Genomic DNA, 18,007 nt, shown 5'->3' with positions numbered 1-18,007 from the left:
CTTTGGCGATCAGCCTTCTTTATGGTCCAGCTCTCACTTGCATACATCACTACTGGGAAAACCATAGCTTTAACTATACGGACCTTTGTTAGCAAGGTAATGTCTCTGCTTTTTAAGATGCTGTCTAAGTTTGTCATTGTTTTTCTCCCAAGAAGCAGGCGTCTTTTAATTTCGTGGCTGCTGTCACCATCTGCAGTGATCATGGAGCCCAAGAAAATAAAATCTCTCACTGCCTCCATTTCTTCCCCTTCTATTTGCCAGGAGGTGATGGGACCAGTGGCCATGATCTTTAATTAATTAATTAATTAATGTTCAACTGTTATTGGATTTAATACAAAAATAGGGCAATCGGAAATAGTGGGATGAGCCAAACAAGCGAGCCAAACAAGCCTTTCCTACAGCTCTCTTGTGAGTAGAAGTGGCATTTCTCCCAGCCCAAAAGCATTGATGAGCCTGTTTGGTACAGTGGTTAGTGTGTTGGACTAGCACCTTGGGAGACCAGGGTTCAAATCCCTGCTCTTCCATGAAGCTTGTGGGGTGACCATGGCCGGCCACTGTCTCTCAGTCTCTCAGCCTAACCTACCTTACAGGGATACATGAGGGGGGTGTGTGTGTATCTATCTATCTATCTATCTATCTATCTATCTATCTATCTATCATCTATCTATCTATGTTCTAAACTTATAGATGCTTCCATTACCTTACTTTATGGAAGTTAGTTGTCTGCTTCCAGCCCATGTAAGCATCAGATGAAGAACTTTGCATCTCTTGTCATAAATGTACAATCTGAAATGTCTGATATTATGAAATAGGTATATCAAGGGGAGAGATGCCACCACTGGAAGCAGAATAGTTAAATAACTTGAGATTGTCCCCTTTTTTGTATTTCATGCTTGAGATTTTAGCACAGCATCCTGCTGCAGATTTAGTTCTGGTGGTCTCAAAATGCTTTCCATATGAATGAGTACATCTTCTGCTTCGTTTAATTTTCACAAAGCCTTCGACCATTTAGGCACAGCACTTGAATCCCAATTGCAGGACATGCTGGTACATAACGCATAACAGCAAACATGTTCAGCATCTCAAAGAACACTGTGCGTCATTTGGGTTTATTTGGAACTGCAGAGATCTGAGGGAGAGAACACCATTTAAAGAGAAAGGGTTGTCTCCAACCAAATTATACTTGGAGTAAAGGTAAAGGGACCCCTGACCATTAGGTCCAGTCGTGACAAACTCTGGGGTTGCGGCGCTCATCTCACATTATTGGCTGAGGGAGCCGGCGTACAGCTTCCGGGTCATGTGGCCAGCATGACTAAGCCGCTTCTGGTGAACCAGAGAAGCACACAGAAACGCCATTTACCTTCCCGCCGGAGCGGTACCTATTTATCTACTTGCACTTTGACATGCTTTCAAACTGCTAGGTTGGCAGGAGCAGGGACCGAGCAACGGAAGCTCACCCCGTCGTGGGGATTCGAACCACCGACCTTCTGATTGGCAAGTACTAGGCTCTGTGGTTTAACCCACAGTGCCACACACGTCCCACATACTTGGAGTAGATCCATTGAAATTAATGGACCCAGTCATGCCTATTATTTTTTAGTGGTATACTGTGAGGGCATATAATATTGTTTACTATCCAAAATGTTCCAGCTGTGCGCATATATATATATATATATATATATATATATATATATATATAGCAAGGACCTATTTCAGCTAGAATGTTTTCACCAACAGCAGGATTTGAACGGGCCCCACACCACTCTGGAAAGTGATGCTAGTTGGCACTCGCTAGATAAATTTGAACCATTTTGTAGTTTATCATCCTGAGATTTCTACTGGGATCAGCTCAAAACTGATTCCTCCAGGCCTGCTCTCCTCTTTACTTACCATTCCAGGGGGATGCTTCATTTCAGGCTGTTTGCTTTCTCCTCGATCTGAATGTTGCCTTTGCAGAATTCAGCAGGAAGGAGAATGAGGACAAAAGTATAGTTGGCTGGTTCTGGCTCCATCTACTGTTGACCTCCCTGCCTTTTTGCCAATAGACACCAGCCACCAATGGTGCGTTTTCCTTAAAAAAACAAATGAATGAATCCTGAACCTCACAGTTTAATTAAACTGTGTTCCGGCAGGTGAATGGACATATGGATTTGTTTAAAATGATAGGAGTTCTGTACCAGCCACTGAAAAGATTTTGAGAGGTTAGCATCGGAATTTGGAAACTGGCGTTAACAATAGAAAAGAAAGCGGGGGGGGGGGAGTGTGAGATAATTGCTCCCGACATCCAGAACATGGGAAGTTCTTCCCTGAAATTTTAATTTGGAATGTAATTTGGCTTTATGTCTCTATTGTGATTTGATTTGATTGAATTTGTCATTAATTGGGATGTTTTTAATTGAAAATTAATAAAAATTATTTACAAGAAGAAGAATGAATCTGGAACCTCTCTGATCAGCTATTTGGCAGAAAAGGAAATGCCAGGGAGACTGAAATACCGTATTTTTTGCTCTATAAGACTCACTTTTTCCCTCCTAAAAAGTAAGGGGAAATGTGTGTGCGTCTTATGGAGCGAATGCAGGCTGCGCAGCTATCCCAGAAGCCAGAACAGCAAGAGGGATTGCTGCTTTCACTGCGCAGCGATCCCTCTTGCTGTTCTGGCTTCTGAGATTCAGAGTATTTTTTTTCTTGTTTTCCTCCTTCAAAAACTAGGTGCATCTTGTGGTCTGGTGCGTCTTATAGAGAGAAAAATACGGCAAGTCTTCCGGCTTTCTCTCCTGAACATCTGATTGTCAGGTTTTGTCTTTTTTAAATGGCTACATGTCTGCGATCCTGGCTAATGGTCAGGGCTGAGGGACTGCATGTAGACCTCCACCTACCATTGCAGGACACATTCCTATCTGCACATGACTGACATGGCAAAATGGTGTTTCCTTTTCTCAGTTTGGATGTCACGCCTTTCTGGTATACAGAGCATGGCACCAATTTTTCACAAGTGCTTTTCCTGCTGCAAAACGAATGCTGCCCTTTCGCCTTACTTCCCTCGCTCACTGCTATTTGCAGCCTTGGTCAGTAGCTGATTTAGTGCATTTTTAAAGTGCTTTTTCCTTCTTGATGAGGAGCCCAGCCAATCAGGAATCATATGGTCAACATGATAGTAGTGGTATTATATATATTTTTTTGTATTGCTGCACTGCCCCCAAAAGTACTTGGCTATGTAATGACACCATGAAGCCAATTCAAAATGGGGGCGGATAACAGTTGTTCTCATTCCGAAGGGATGAATACTTTTGCCCGTGTTTCCTGGTGCTTCCAGGAAAAACTGATCTAGGGGCACTTTTTATAGCTTGATAAATCTTCTGCGGAAAACCATCCCCTCCCCCCCTTTTTGCACAGCTGATTTGTGCGGTCAGGGACAGACTCCATACCACTCTTCTTTCTATCATGCCAAGACAGTAATGGGGAAACCTGATTTTTCTTTACCTCATTGTCACAAATTAAAACATTTCAGAGGAAAACCCCAAAGCAGTACAAAATATAAATAAAAGAGACCAGTAATCAAGGACCCATCAAATTGGTCCACCCCTAATTTCAACGGGTGTTGAGTCATACCAATTATGCAGAGGTTACCTTAACTCCAATCAATATGAGGACGAAGAGAGGTCAGAATCATTCATCTGGCTTATCATTTAGCTGATTTCGAAGAAACTTTATTGAATGTAAATAACAAAACTGAACAAAAACAAGTCATTTTGTGTAAACGAGTCACAAGCATAGTTTTATGGAATGATATGGAATATAGAAGATCACTTTTGCTGTACATAGCTTTAAATATAATAAACCTGTTATAAGTTTTATAAAAAGTTTACGGTGTGCTGCTGACCTCCAGATACACCTATTTTCTGGTTTAGAAGGTCTACACTTGGTACTTGGAAAAAAAACCCTGTATAAATAATTTGTTTTTAAAAAATCCAAGACTAACAAAAGACTAAAAACACACTGGCACTTACACAATTGTGTCCAGGTTCCAGAAATTCAGCTATCTTATTATTATTATTATTATTTCAAAGTCTAGATGCATGTTTTATACCAGTTCTAAAGTGACACTATGACACCTAATTTCATGAACAATCAGACCACACTTGTATTTCTTATATCCATGCTGCCACAACGATACTGAGTGACAATGGTTCCTAAAATTATGTTCAAGGATCTACCAATGAGATCTTATAGACATTTTCAATCAATGTCAGTCATAAGCCATTTGTGGCTCGATCTATGGTTACTGGTGAAATTGCAGCTATAAAATTTACAGCAGTGGTTTCCATATGGCAATCTACCAGATGAAGGAGTCCTATGGGTCAGGAAGATGTTGGCAGTGAGTTTGAGGCTCACAAGGGCCCATGTAGACATAACACCTAACTATGGTTTGTTGCCTTAATTCTGGTTAAGACCCCACAGTGAACCTGTGACTCAGTGAGCTAAGGGGAAGTATAGAGAGAGATCAGTGAAACCTGCTTGTCTACCTTGCAAGCAGAGGTGTTGTAAAGATGGGAAGATGCTCTCAACCATGGTTTGTTTGACATGGGAATGATCACACAACTGTGATTGATTCAAACCAAGGTTTAAAAAACCCATGTCAAATTTTGCTTTTACTTCCTAGTTTGTGGCCAGTCCTTAACCTATGGCTTAACACTTAAGCATGGTCAAAACAAATCCAGGTTAAGCAATATGTCTGCACAGGAGCAAGGTAGGGGAGTATTCCATGTTGTCAGTATAGAAGAAAAAGGAAAGGAAATATAGGAATAAGCTGCTTGTGTTAAAATAGCACAAGGATTCCTTCCCAGTAAAAACTATTTTTGTAGAAAGAGCAGAGATTATTGATAGAAAGCCTCAAAATTGAAACAAGTATTCAGTTATGCCTTGGTTGTAACTTAGTGCACAACTAGCAGTTCAGCTGAACAGAATTTAAAAGTACTTCACTAGAAGGTCACATGCATGTCTCTGGAGATTTGCTGAAAATTGGAGGATATATTTAAAACAGTTGACAAAATCTATACACTGGGGAGGGGTGCACTCATTTTCCACTGAAAGAAGAAACGGTGGGGAATTTTATCCTGAGTAAGAAGGCAAATCGTTTTCATATTCCTGGGATGTGCACTCCCATCCAAGCCCTTTAATTTGGCAGTGTTAAATATCCACATGGTCACTTTTAAAAAGGTTATTCTTAAGGATCACAGACTACCGTTTGTGATGCAAGAGGTGCTTGGGGAGTGTAGGCAAGGCAAACTACAAACTATCTGTCCCAGCAGGGGGGAAAGAGGGCAAGTGCCACTGATTTCAGTAGGCTATGATTCACGCAATGGGACTTAAAAGTGTTTCTGACAGTGCACTCCTACACACATCGACTCCAAAGTAACTCTCATCAAGTTCAATGGGGCTTACACTCAAGTAAATGGGTGTAGGATTGCAGCCTGAATGTGCCTGATCATGCCCAGTCAGATCTAATCACAGTTATGTCTGCATATGGATCAAATATTGAATCATTATGACAGAGATGTAATATTGGAGCGTCCACCCGGGGGAGCAATAATTTTCTGTGCAGTACGTCTTGCAACATGGTCATCGGCTTGAGATCCTAAAAGAAAAATGGCACACAATGGAATACTTACAAATAAGTAAATCAAGAAATGCGTTCATTAATACAACACCGCCTTATTATGAGCACCACATGATTGTTAAGAGAGTATGTCTATGGAGATTCGTTCATGCTGACACAGGAAATGGAATGTGTACATGTAAATCAAGTATATTATATTATATTATATTATATTATATTATATTATATTATATTATATTATATTATATTATAATTATTATATTATATTATATTATATTATATTATATTATATTATATTATTATATTATATTATATTATATTAAATTATATATTATGTTTTATCTTCTTTTGTTTTATTTTCTTTTACATTTATTACTGCACAATCATTTATCATGAAAATTTTATCATGGAGAATTTTGCCATGTATCATTGGAATCATGCCCTTTGAAAACTGAACCATAATATGCTAATTCCTAAAGATAGGAAATCTTATACTCCTTTATAAGAACATAAGGAAATGAAGGGGGCAGACTCTAAGCACTTCTAAAGGCACGTTAATTTCAGCAGATGAGATTTATGTTTGCGCTTCAGTTCCCCCATTGAAATTAATAAGGTCTGAAAGTACTTAACTGTCTGGACCATGTCCAAAGGTATTTTCGAACAGCTCTTAATAGCTAAGCATTTAGGATTAAAAGAAGATTAAACACTTCTAGAGTTTCACACTTGGATCGAGTTAAAATAAAATGTGATCCAAAATAATTACAGCATGCTGGAATGAATAATGACATCACTGATCAAAGGAAATGTATTATTACTGTTTATGACTTATGAAGCACCCAAAATGCTCTAAGCAGCACACAGAGATTAAAAGGTAATACACTTTCTAAAATCTAGGGAGTGATAGTGGTTGCCACTGAAGGTCCTCTTTTGTCCAAATCGCAGGCTTTTAATCTTCAGGATGAACAAGTGCTACTTAAGCCAGAGGGCAGGGAACCTCAAGTCTAGGGGCCAAATGCAGCCCCCATCCTCCCCACTTGGCCCTTAGGAATCTCCCCAGACCACATTCTCTACTAACCCTGCTTTGCTCCCTCCTTGAGTACTTTGCCTGCTAATAACGTATCCCTGACAATGCCTCTCGTTTTCCCAGAGGATATAGAGGGATGTGTAAGTGTGTGGAGAAACTAAGCTATTGTACAAAATTTAAATTTACATTCATTACTCTACCCACTTCTGCCTCCAGCCCTGTCCCATCCAACTCTGGTGTGTGGACCCCAGAGGATGTGGGCCTGGGCTGAAAAAACTTCCTCACCCCACATATCCAGCTGCTTCCATATCACAAATGTACATTCAAGGACCCCTTCCTTGTCCCAAGCCCAAGAGTGATAGGTGATCTCCAAGTGTGGAACATGCAATGGGCAGCCCCACCCTGTTCCCTCCCTCTCTTAGTGCTAACTGATGCCCTTCTGGAGGAGACACTGACTTCTCCTACCCTCTCATGGTTGTCATACAACCATGGCGACGGAGTGCTGCATCCAGTGCTCCATTTGTACCACCCCTTGCGCGCCAAGGGTGGTACATTCCGAGTAAGCTAGTAAGCAAGCCCATTTGGAAAGGGGGCTTAAACCAGGGGTTGGCAACCTAAGGCCCATTGGCCAGAAGTGGCCCATGGGGGTTGTTTAACTGGCCCATAGACCCCCACTGCCCACTCGGGGACCCCTGCTGCCCGCTCGGTCAGCTCCCGTGCTAAACTGGCATGGAGCAGAGCAGGGACCGGCTTCCGCGACACTAACCGGCTTCCCATTGGCTGCAGGAAGCTCCTGCAGCCAATGAGAAGCTGCGCGTGCCTCCTCTGCACCGGAAGGAGCACCAGAAATAGCATTTGTCCATGTGTGCATGCGTGCGCACACACTCCGGCCCACCGCGGCGTCTGCCGGACCATAAACCGGCACAAGCCACAAAAACTTTGCCGACCCGTCTTAAACATTCTCCAAGCAGGCATGAAGCTACCATTCAATGAATGCTATTTTTGGCAACAGCAGCACAGCACCTGAGTCAATGAGGTGCAAAGGAAAACTGTTGAACAAGGTAAAGGTAAAAGTAAAGGTAAAAGTAAGTTAGGTCCAGTCGTGGCCGACTCTGGGGTTGCAGTGCTCATCTCGCTTTATTGGCCAAGGGAGCCGGCGTACAGCTTCTGGGTCATGTGGCCAGCATGACTAAGCCACTTCTGGCGAACCAGAGCAGTGCACGGAAATGCCATTTACCTTCCCGCTGGAGCAGTACCTATTTATCTACTTGCACTTTGACGTGCTTTCAAACTGCTAGGTTGGCAGGAGCAGGGACCGAGCAATGGGAGCTCACCCTGTCATGGAGATTCGAACCGCCGACCTTCTGATCAGCAAGTCCTAGGCTCTGTGGTTTAACCCACAGCGCCAACCGCGTCCCGTTGAACAAGGAACTTGCCTTCAAAAATTGAATTTTGCAAAGTGAGTAACGGTCCACAAACTGGAGTGTCATGTTACTAGGGCCCAACAACCTGGCAGGAGCCACAGGATGCAAGTCCATACCCAAGTGACAGTACTAGGCCACAGACTGACCATGCAACCCACTGATGTGACTGGACCTTGATGCATGCCCACGAAAAGGCATTGCTAGGCTCCCACCGTAGTACAGAGAATGCAGATAAGCTTGCAGCAGATAAAGTGCTTGTGCACCATTGCAGGTGCCCTTAGTCTTGGGTACCAAAGTGTGAGATTAATAAAAACAGCAACAGGTCACCTTAAAAGGCCACATAGCCATGCCAAATGAAGCGTTTAAGATGCAGTCACATCAGTTCAGTCACTAATTCAAATCTTATTTCATGCCTAGCATGTAGCAACAGCAGAAAACACAACCCCTAAATTCTAGTACAGATACCACTACTATAAATCTGGCATGGGCTTCAGGTTGTGACACAGATCTTGGTTAATGTGTCAACAAAATGGGAGCTTCCCTTTAAGTCAGCATTCTCTTTATCCAGGTGAATTTGCTGTTTATTTTGTACCACCCCCTTAAAAAAGAAAATCAACTTACCAGACAGGCTGAAGCCTGACTGATGTAGGTTACGGATGGGAGGAACTTGTATTTTGCCTGAACAGGTAGCTATTCTTGAGGTAGGAGTTGGGGCCACAGCTTTAGCAGTTACGATGACATCGTGAACTGGTCCGTCATAAAGCCCACGAGGAACACCATGAATTTCTGCAAGCTATAAAAAAAGTAAGAGGGAGAATCACAGTTGACTGAATGTTTGCTGGTTTTCCTTGGGGTATATTCATGACCAAATGTTTGATGGTTGTCATTAAAACAATGTTAGTGGTATTATTATTTTCTCCTGACCAGGTGTTCTCAGCACAGCTGTCTCGCCCTTTCTCCTTGTAATGGGACAGAACTCAACGGAGCAAGACAAAACATTATTACAAGAAGTTAGCTAGAGCTACTCTTCCTCTGAGGAGTATCATTCAAACATGCTAGAAGTTAGCTAGAAGTAAGTAATGGTTTGGCCTTGGGCATAGGCACAGAAATGCTGTCACAAGAGACCTTTTAAAGAGGAAGCGTTTTGCATTTTGAAGAAGCATTTCTGCTTCGTTGTTTACATTGCAGATGGTTATATACCCAGACTGACACAAACATAGACATATTTTATAGTGCTGCCGATGATAATGCACAGTTAAGCTATAAAATTCGTCACAAGAAGTGGCAAGGGCTGTGGACTTCGCTTTAAAAGGAGGTTAGACACATTCATGGAGGCTCTCCATAGCTACGAGTCATGATGGCAATATGCTGCCAGTTGCTGGGGAACAACTACGAAGGGGTCATTGTACTCGTGTCCCAGTTTTGGGCTTCCCACAGGCATCTTGAACAACAGGATGCCGGACTAGATTATCCAGCAGGGCTCTTCTGATACTCTTCCGTTCTGTGTTAATGCTTGCTTTCCAGGAAGTTATTGTTAGACAGGAGGGCAAGGAGGGGAATGTAGACAATCGGAATAAGCGCCTTGAGTATCAAAGGCAACTGCCCAAATGAATTACCATCACGAGCAATCATTGACTGCCCTATTTGGAGCCCAATTATGGGTGAGTTTGCAAACCTCCAGCTCAGCCTAAATGGAAGTGTATGTTTTGTTGAGAACTTCATTCCTGGGATAATTAAAAATGACAGAGGGCGCTGCATCTTTCGCGTACAACGCAAACACAGTTTGATTGGTAGCCTACAGGACTTGTAAGTGTTTCCGGCTAGAATCTGACAGAGTTATGAGTGGTTCTTCCTCCCCCCCCCCGACCCCATTTCACTCCTTCCAAATGTGTGTAAAAAGTAAGAAAAGGGTTGACGAGGCAGGTAAAGCCAGGACTCAATATATAGCTCCCTATGGATAAAAAAATGGTAGCTACTTTCCAGGCAACCCAGCAAGTAAGTAGGTAATGTGCATAAATCTTAGCATTTATTTACTGAAGGTTAAGGGTATCATCCAGGGCCCTGAAGCAACTTCTTTCCATGTGTGCACTCCATACACTGAAGGTTCCTACCACCAACCAACCTGCTCTCTTGCAGGAAACCTTCCCACAGACACAGAGGTATGTGTGTGCTGGAAGATTGTGAGCACCCAACTGTGCATGTAAAGGGAGCTAAGGACCAGGTGGGGCATTGCTACTCACTCATGCAGGCCACTAAAAGGTCTTCTCCAAGGCAGCATTGCACACAGAAGAAGTTGCGTTCAAATGCTCCTTAAAGGTAAAGGTAAAGGACCCCTGACCCCTGACAGTTAAGTCCAGTCACAGATGACTCTGGGGTTGCGGCGCTCATCTCGCTTTACAGGCTGAGGGAGCTGGCATTTGTCCACAGACAGTCTTTCTGGGTCATGTGGCCAGCATGACTAAGCCGCTTCTGGCACAATGGACCACCAAAACTAGAGCAGCGCACAGAAACACCGTTTACCTTCCTGCTGGAGTGGTACCTATTTATCTCCTTACCATATGCCACGTACATGCAACAGTTTGCTATAACGTCAACTGCGACAACCCTGACAATAAGCAATGTTTAAATGAATCATAGAATTGTAGAGTTTGAAGGGACCACAAGGGTCAACTAGTCCATGCAGAAGTCCTGATCAATATTGGATGGGGGGGGGCAAGTTGCAATATCCAAACTGGGCCTGAGATGACCTGTCTGCTCCATTCATAACATTGCAGCTCCTAACAGCGAATTCAGGGGTTTAGCTGCCCATGAGGCTGCAGCCAAAATGAGGTCACTGAAAAACAGGAGGGAGGTATCAGTATGCTCAGGGAACCCCAGATTTGCCACAGAACAAACTTTTTTTTTATAAAGCCCTTCTGGGGGGCAAAGTTCCCCCACAAAATAGCATAATGAGGACTTATCCTGCTCAGTAGCCACAGCTTATAGAGTGAAAATGGAAAAAAAAAATAGATTAAAAGAGCAGAGGCTGGAGGAGCAGAATGTTCTGCTTGAGGGGGGAATGGTTGCCAGGACTAATCCTGCACCACAGCACTGTTTTTAGGAGGGAGGATACCCTGAAACATTCTGTTGGAGGCCACACTTGTTCATGCTTATTATGATGCTTGAAATTTCAGTAGTAATGCAGCTACTGACATTGTATGCTCAATATAATTCCTGACCACATGGCCCTCATGCTGCGGACAGAGTGAAAGAGTCCTACAAAGAGTGGTAGCAGGCAACTTGGTTAGTTGTCCTTGAAGGCATTCCTGGGCCACAGTCCCATTCTGCAGGAGTACCTTCTGTCCACCTCTGTCCATAAGAAGTACCATTTGACAAACCATGATTGGTCACCGCAGGAATGAGCCTTGTGCCTGCAAACTCCCTCATCTACTGATGCATTTCACTTCAGTTACTGAATGCTGCCATTACGTCTAAATGGGCAAACTATGGTTTGCACTTTCCTTTCCAACCAGGATTGCAAACCATAGTTTGAAGGTAGTTTGCAAAACTGGTTTAGAGGACAAAATGGCCCAAACACAACCATGAGCTATGGTTTCTACAAAGGAGAAAGTAAGCAACTGAGCGTCTGAGGGCAGGAGAGGAGAAAGGACTCCTGGCTCCTGTCCCATGCTGGGTGCAAAGGGAGAGGAGGAAGTGTGCAAGAACACAGCTTGGTGAGGATCAACAGGTAGGAAACATTTGTGGAGGGTACCACAAGGTTTACCTAGTTCTCATCTATGCTACCTCAAGGGATAATGATTCTTAGAATTTTGAAGGATTAGACTCCTGAAAGGAAGCGGAAGAGGATGAGAACTTGCTACAAGATACAATCATTCTACAGTGATTTTTTTTTTTAAGTATAGGTATTTCTCATGGAACTGAGGATTCATTGACTGTCATGAAGTTCCTACTTGAGGATGCAGATTATCCTAGATCAGTCTGTACATATCTAGGGCAGTTTATGACCCATTGGCTGAACACTGACTGAACTTTTTTTGACATGCCCAGCCTCCGGCCAAATGTCTGCCTAGCTGTGCCAATTCTGTCTCTGAGATTTATCAGTTGTCTTAACTATTCAAAACCCTCTTATATATGAGATTCCAGGTCACAGCTGCAATCCACTTATGGCCCTGCAAGTCCAGCATGAGGGTGAAAGCAGCAATAAGGTGAGAGGGAATCATTTAGGAAATCCAACTCTCATACCTAGTTTTCACTTTCAGCCATCAGCTAAGCTTAACACCCAATACGAAAACCATCAAAATCCGCTACTAAATATGCCAGTTTTCATTCTCAAGCCTTAACAGCTACATTCCAGAAAGACCTGCTTAAATATTGCACAGTAGATCTGATCATACTGAACAGCTCTTTCCAGATCCTGCGATCAGCAGTTTTTGCAACTGCATCCAAGAGACAAGGAAGCATTTCATCAGCAGTGGGAAGGAAGGAGTTTCATGTACAGAAATGTTCTCACCCTGTTTCTTGCTTTTATCCTTTTGTAAACAAAATCAGGGAATGTCTTTCGAGGGATGAAACGGCCGATGCCCTGGGTGACAAAGAGGTTCCCATCTTCCAGCACAACCTTCCCTTGGCTTATCACCACCGTAGGGACACCGTGACATTCTGTTCCTTCGAATATGTTGTACTCTACATTCTGGCAAAACCAACAAGAGATTCTTGATCAGCTTCAAGATAAATTATATCAAAAGGTAAGTGTCAGAGGGTCACCATGGTAGGTTGGATGCGGAATGTTCATAAATGCTAACTGAAAATGTGCACACAAACAGGAAGTGGTACCCACGGCCTGGTCAATGTGCATAATCTCCAGGTGGCTTTGGATGATCATGCACAGCTTCCAAGGCATACATAGGGCACTTACTGAAACTTACATGCAAGCAAACACAAATAGGATCTGGCTGCATAGCACATTACTAACTCTACTGAAATTTAATGTTCAATCTTTGATGGATCTAAGGTTGTCAGCTGACTAGGGAAAAAATGCTCTACCTCACCTGCTTGCAAGCGTTAATAATAGTTTGAACTGCAGCATTTTGTAAGTGACACTTTTCATCACTTGGGAGATAAACATGAGCACCTGCTAATGCCTGCAGATCAAACCACAGTTAGAAGCAAAGCTGGAAAACAAGCTGGCAACCTTAGCTGGATTACATTTTATCACAGCTAATTATTAATCAACATTATAAATGATGAAACTTCTAATGTGCTGAAGAAAAGTAAAAGCAGCAAGTTCTTCTTTTACCAAGTTGTGAGTTTTTGCAGAGATGATCTTTGTAGCTTTTGGGTTCCAAATCACCAAGTCAGCATCGGAACCCACAGCAACCCGTCCCTTCCTGGGGTAGAAGTTGAAAATCTTTGCTGGATTTGTACTGGTCACTGCTACAAATTCATTTTCGTCCATCTTCCCCGTTGCCTGGAAATGGGGGGAAAGAGGGAAAGAAGGGAGAGAGGGATTTCAGAAAGAGAGATCTGAAAACCATAGACCACTGGAGTGTGGAAAGCATGCTCATTTGACAAGTATTGAATTCAGGCAAACAGATTACAGTCTCTGGCCTTAATCTGTCATCTCATCCCAGATCTATCCCCCTTGCTGAGCTCCTTTGTAATTCATACTGCAGCTTGTATGAGAAGAAAAAAACTACTTATCTTTGAAGTACTGAAGATACTGGGAACAAGTGAAAAAGGAGGGCTGCCTACTGTCATGTCCTGCTTGTAAGCATCTCAGAAAAATCCAACTGGCCAATGATGGAAAAAGGATGCTAAACCAGGTGGATCAAGGTGGTTCAATCCAACACAGCTATTCTTACTGTGACATAGACAGTAGGGATGGTACATGCCTATTGATGGCATTAGGAGGTGACTGCTCATAAAACTCAGCACTGAACTCTGTCCCAGAGGTGGAGAAGCTGCAGACCTCCAGAAGCTGTTTCCCATCAGCCCTACTTGGCATAGTCAATGGTCAGGGATGAAGAGTGTTGTAGTCCAACAATATCTGGAAGGCCACAGGTCCCTCTAGTCCAGCGGTTCTCAACCTGTGAGTCACCAGATGTTGATGGATTACAACTCCCATCATCCCTGAGCTCTGGCCTTGCTAGCTAGGGGTGATGGGAGTTGTAGTCCAACAACATCTGGGGACTCACAGGTTGAGAAAGGCTGCTCTAGTCCATATCACTTAAAATGATAGATTCTTATGTTACGATAGCAAAGCAATGGCCACTTATTTAGGGATGGGTAAATCTTTCCATTTCGTTTCTCTCACGTTTCTCATTGTTTTCAATCTTAAATTCCACAATTCTGCACAATTCCACATCTGTTTGTTTGTTTGTTAAAGTCCCCGTGAAGATTTATCAGCATTGAAGTGTGAATTTCTCATTGTATATTTATTTCATTTTATAACTTTTATATATTGCTTGATTGTAAAGAACAAACACTCAAAGCAATTTATATGCATTTTTGCCTAACGTGCACATTTTTGCAAAGCAATGCTCCCTAATATAGTGCATTTTCTTGGTTATTTTCACTAAGATGTGCATTTCTATGCACACTTTGGAGTATGCATGTTTGTATACATTACTCAGCTGAAGAACTGCATTGCAAAGCTCAGAGAAGTGTGAATTTTGAAGGGCAGCTGGGTTTTTGTTTGTGTTTCTGCAGTGCAAATTAGGTACACTGCAAACTGCTGGTTTAGCCAATACAATGCAGTGAGATACCTAACACTTTCAAGCCATGTCAGCATCCTTTGCTTCTCAGAGCAGACTGGATTCTGCTGAACTGACTCACCACACACTTTTCCCAAATGACCGACATTCGTTCTTCAATGCCATTTGTTCCTTCTGGGATGAGGGTGAAGTTATCCTTTCCAACGGCCTTCTGCGCTGTGGTGAAGGTGCAGTGAGCACTGCCGACCACTTGAAGATCCCCACTAATTAAAACAAATGGCAAGCAAAGAGTGAAAAGGAGGGGGGGGTGCTCTTTGCTGGTTGCATAAGCCAATTTATCCAATATTTTCCTACTGAGTCTGAAAATCTGGGGTGATTTTGATTTGTTGTAAGTTGAAAAGAAACAGCTAACAAAACTTTAAAGTTTTGTTTTAAACTTTAAAACTTTAAAGTGGATTTTCAAAATCATTCCTTAGAGGTTACAACAGAGGTGAATAGAGGCAGCAGAGGAAATAAGACTGTCAACTTTATATTCATAATCAACCTTGACTCTGCCATATTTTTTACTGTACTGACTTCAACAGTATAAAGTGACAAGATGAATGTCACAGTGAGTTAAATTATAAACAAAAAATGGAGGGGGGGGGGAGAGAAGCTGTGTTTTGGCCTCTATGCAAAGAGGGGAGATACCAATCTATTCAGTGACTCCTAACCTCAGCCACGTTGCAAAAGGTAGAAAAAGTTGCCAGGAATTCAGGGCTAGCAGCCACGGTATGGGGGGAAAGAAACATATAAAGCCACACTACTTTTTTTAAATAAACAGTATGAGTAGTACATTTATATTTCACTTTTCTTATCAAGAGCTCAAGTAGCTCCCCCTCCCCATTTAATCCTCACAACAACCCTGTAAGGTAGGGTAGCTTCAAGGGCAGTGAGCTTCATGGGTGATTGGGGGCACGAACCCTGGCCTCCCAGGTCCCACTCAAAGGCTCCAGTTTATTCCATTTTCACAACTTTCCCCTAACTGTTAATTTCCACTTGAGTTATATATGACACAAAAGCCACTTCTGGAACCATAGTGGGATATTGCGCCAGTTTAGTTCTCATTCCCAGGTTATTTGCTTCCAGAAAAAAATCCATCTGCAAATGAGAGGAACACATTCTCTGTCAGGGATGAACCAGAGGGCTCAAGTTTCCCAGAGGGAGGGGGGCCTGGGAGCAGAAGATGTGGACGAGGTGCCCGAGGGGGAGGGAGGCAATGAGGAGAGGGCAGTTGGAATAAGCCCAGAAAGGGCTGGGGAGATGGAAAGTTCACCGGGAACGCAGGGGTTAAGCTCAGGCTCAGAATCAGGGGGGGGGATTTATGATTGCCCCTTGAGAAGGCCTGTGGTAAAGAGAAGGGCAGAACTATGGGGCGGGAGACTTCACCATTTTATGAGCTGTTGGAGGGGCAAAAGCAGGCCACAACAGAGATCTGAACTGAATGACTCTGATGGATGAATGATGTGCTAATGACCCATTGTAAATACTGTAAATAAAGACTATAAAAACTTCAAGAGGCTCCTGGCATCTGTGGTGAGGAGAGACGCCTGCAGCTCTGACATTCTCCACCATGGTTGCAATCCAGATGGAGAAAGGAATATTGGCATAGTGGGAAAACCAGGTCCAAATAAGGAGGTTTCCGGACTCTTATCCCAGGAGAGCCGCTAGCTCTTCTCATGCTAACCATCACATTTGAGCTGCAGTCTGTTATTTGGTGTTTCCAGAGAAAGGTCATTCTTTCCTTGAGGACTTACCATGCTAAGAGGGAAGTGAGATGATCAGGCGTTGTAGGATCTGGGCTAATGGGAGGAGATGTCACAAAGGCAGCAGCCTTGGCCCAGTTCTTGCTCCAATAATGAGAGCCATCTGTAGCAAGACTGGCTGTAATTGGCTCTCCATACACAACTGTGCCTGAACAAACAATCAACAGTCACCACCGCTGCAGTATGCATATTGCTGCCATCAAAAGCAGCTGCCCCACATCTCCCCCCAGCAGGAACATGCTATGGTACAAAAATGTGTGATATGCACACCCCTTTGGAAGCAGGAAAATGTATATGAAACAAACAAGCATGCTGTATCTGCATATATATTCAAATGTTAGAAATTTGCCTTCCCTGGTCTTAACTTGAGAATCCCTTGAGATGAGACTGGTGTTTAGATATGCGCATATATGTGTGTGTGTGTGTGTGTGTGTGTGTGTGTGTGTGTGTGTGTGTGTACACAGCTCCCAATCGAAAATATGGGGGCAAAATGTTGGGGGGGGGGAAATCTTGTGCTAGTAAATTCCAGTGTCTGTGGTTGAATGTCAGGTATACAGTTTAGATACTGTGAAAGAGAACAGAGTACTGGGGACAAACCTGTCTCAAGAGTGATTTTCAAGACAAGACCGTGCAAAAGACCTTTCACAGAAGATGACATTTCTTAACCTTAAGGCTTCTGAATGCAACCAAAGATTTTCTGACAGCGGGACAGGACGTTGTCTGCAACACTTTCAGAGGTTTGTCACCTCCAAGGATACTCAAACGACATGAAAGAATGTCAAGTTTATGCCTGAAAGATATTCTGAAGCGGTCCTTGCTTGATCTCCTGGAGAAAAATGTCTGCTATGTACCATCATTTTAAATGTCTGGGCATTTAAATTTCCCTGTTCAAACACAGCTGACTTGACAGGAAGTCCTCATCAGTATGGAAGCGTGAAACAGGACTTACCTTTTCTCTTGGCTTGAGCGATGACATCTGCAGCCCCCTTGCTCATGACTTTTGTGACATATAAGGGGCAATTGGCTTGTTTCGCTATTGTAATGGCACGGAACACAGCCTCCGTTTCAACCTTTGGAAGCATGAACACAGTCAGATACTTACTTCACAATGTCTGCTTCATCTGAAGTAGCTTGCCTAGAGCTTAAACAACAGCTAGGGCTGCTAGGATTCTGTTATGATGGATTGTTCTACTTGTTCTTCATAAGTCTACCCCACTCACAACTGCACTTACAGGGAAACTGCAGTTACAGGGAAATGTGGGGAAGTTAGCATTATGTCTCCTCTGATATTGACTGATTTCAAATACATGAATAATTCAGTCAGACAATAATTATTACTGGAAGAGACTCAAATGTGGTTTTTAAAGTAAATAAATACATAAATGAAAGAGTATGCATGTTTATTCAGAAGCAACTCCTGGTGG

General features: G+C 42.9%; 1 protein-coding gene across 2 annotated transcripts in view; it reads right to left on the bottom strand.

Moving 5' to 3' along the window:
• Positions 1-5,292: 5,292 nt before the first annotated feature.
• The window catches only part of DPYSL4 (dihydropyrimidinase like 4), a 29,523-nt gene continuing 16,808 nt past the window's right edge, over positions 5,293-18,007 (bottom strand). For both annotated transcript variants that reach the window (XM_081189483.1, XM_081189484.1), the window contains exons 8-14: positions 17,533-17,653; positions 16,575-16,731; positions 14,900-15,041; positions 13,362-13,532; positions 12,576-12,755; positions 8,687-8,858; positions 5,293-5,635 (exon numbers count right to left, since the gene is read on the bottom strand). In XM_081189483.1, the coding sequence (XP_081045609.1) occupies positions 5,544-5,635; positions 8,687-8,858; positions 12,576-12,755; positions 13,362-13,532; positions 14,900-15,041; positions 16,575-16,731; positions 17,533-17,653 (1,035 nt within the window). In that variant the 3' untranslated portion in view covers positions 5,293-5,543. The remainder of the gene's footprint in view (positions 5,636-8,686; positions 8,859-12,575; positions 12,756-13,361; positions 13,533-14,899; positions 15,042-16,574; positions 16,732-17,532; positions 17,654-18,007) is intronic.

The sequence above is a fragment of the Podarcis bocagei genome (genome assembly GCF_964188305.1).
Source record: "Podarcis bocagei genome assembly, chromosome: 4".
Lineage (NCBI taxonomy): Eukaryota > Metazoa > Chordata > Lepidosauria > Squamata > Lacertidae > Podarcis > Podarcis bocagei.
The sequence above is the reverse complement of the archived record's forward strand: the minus strand, read 5'-3'. Positions and strand labels throughout refer to the sequence as shown.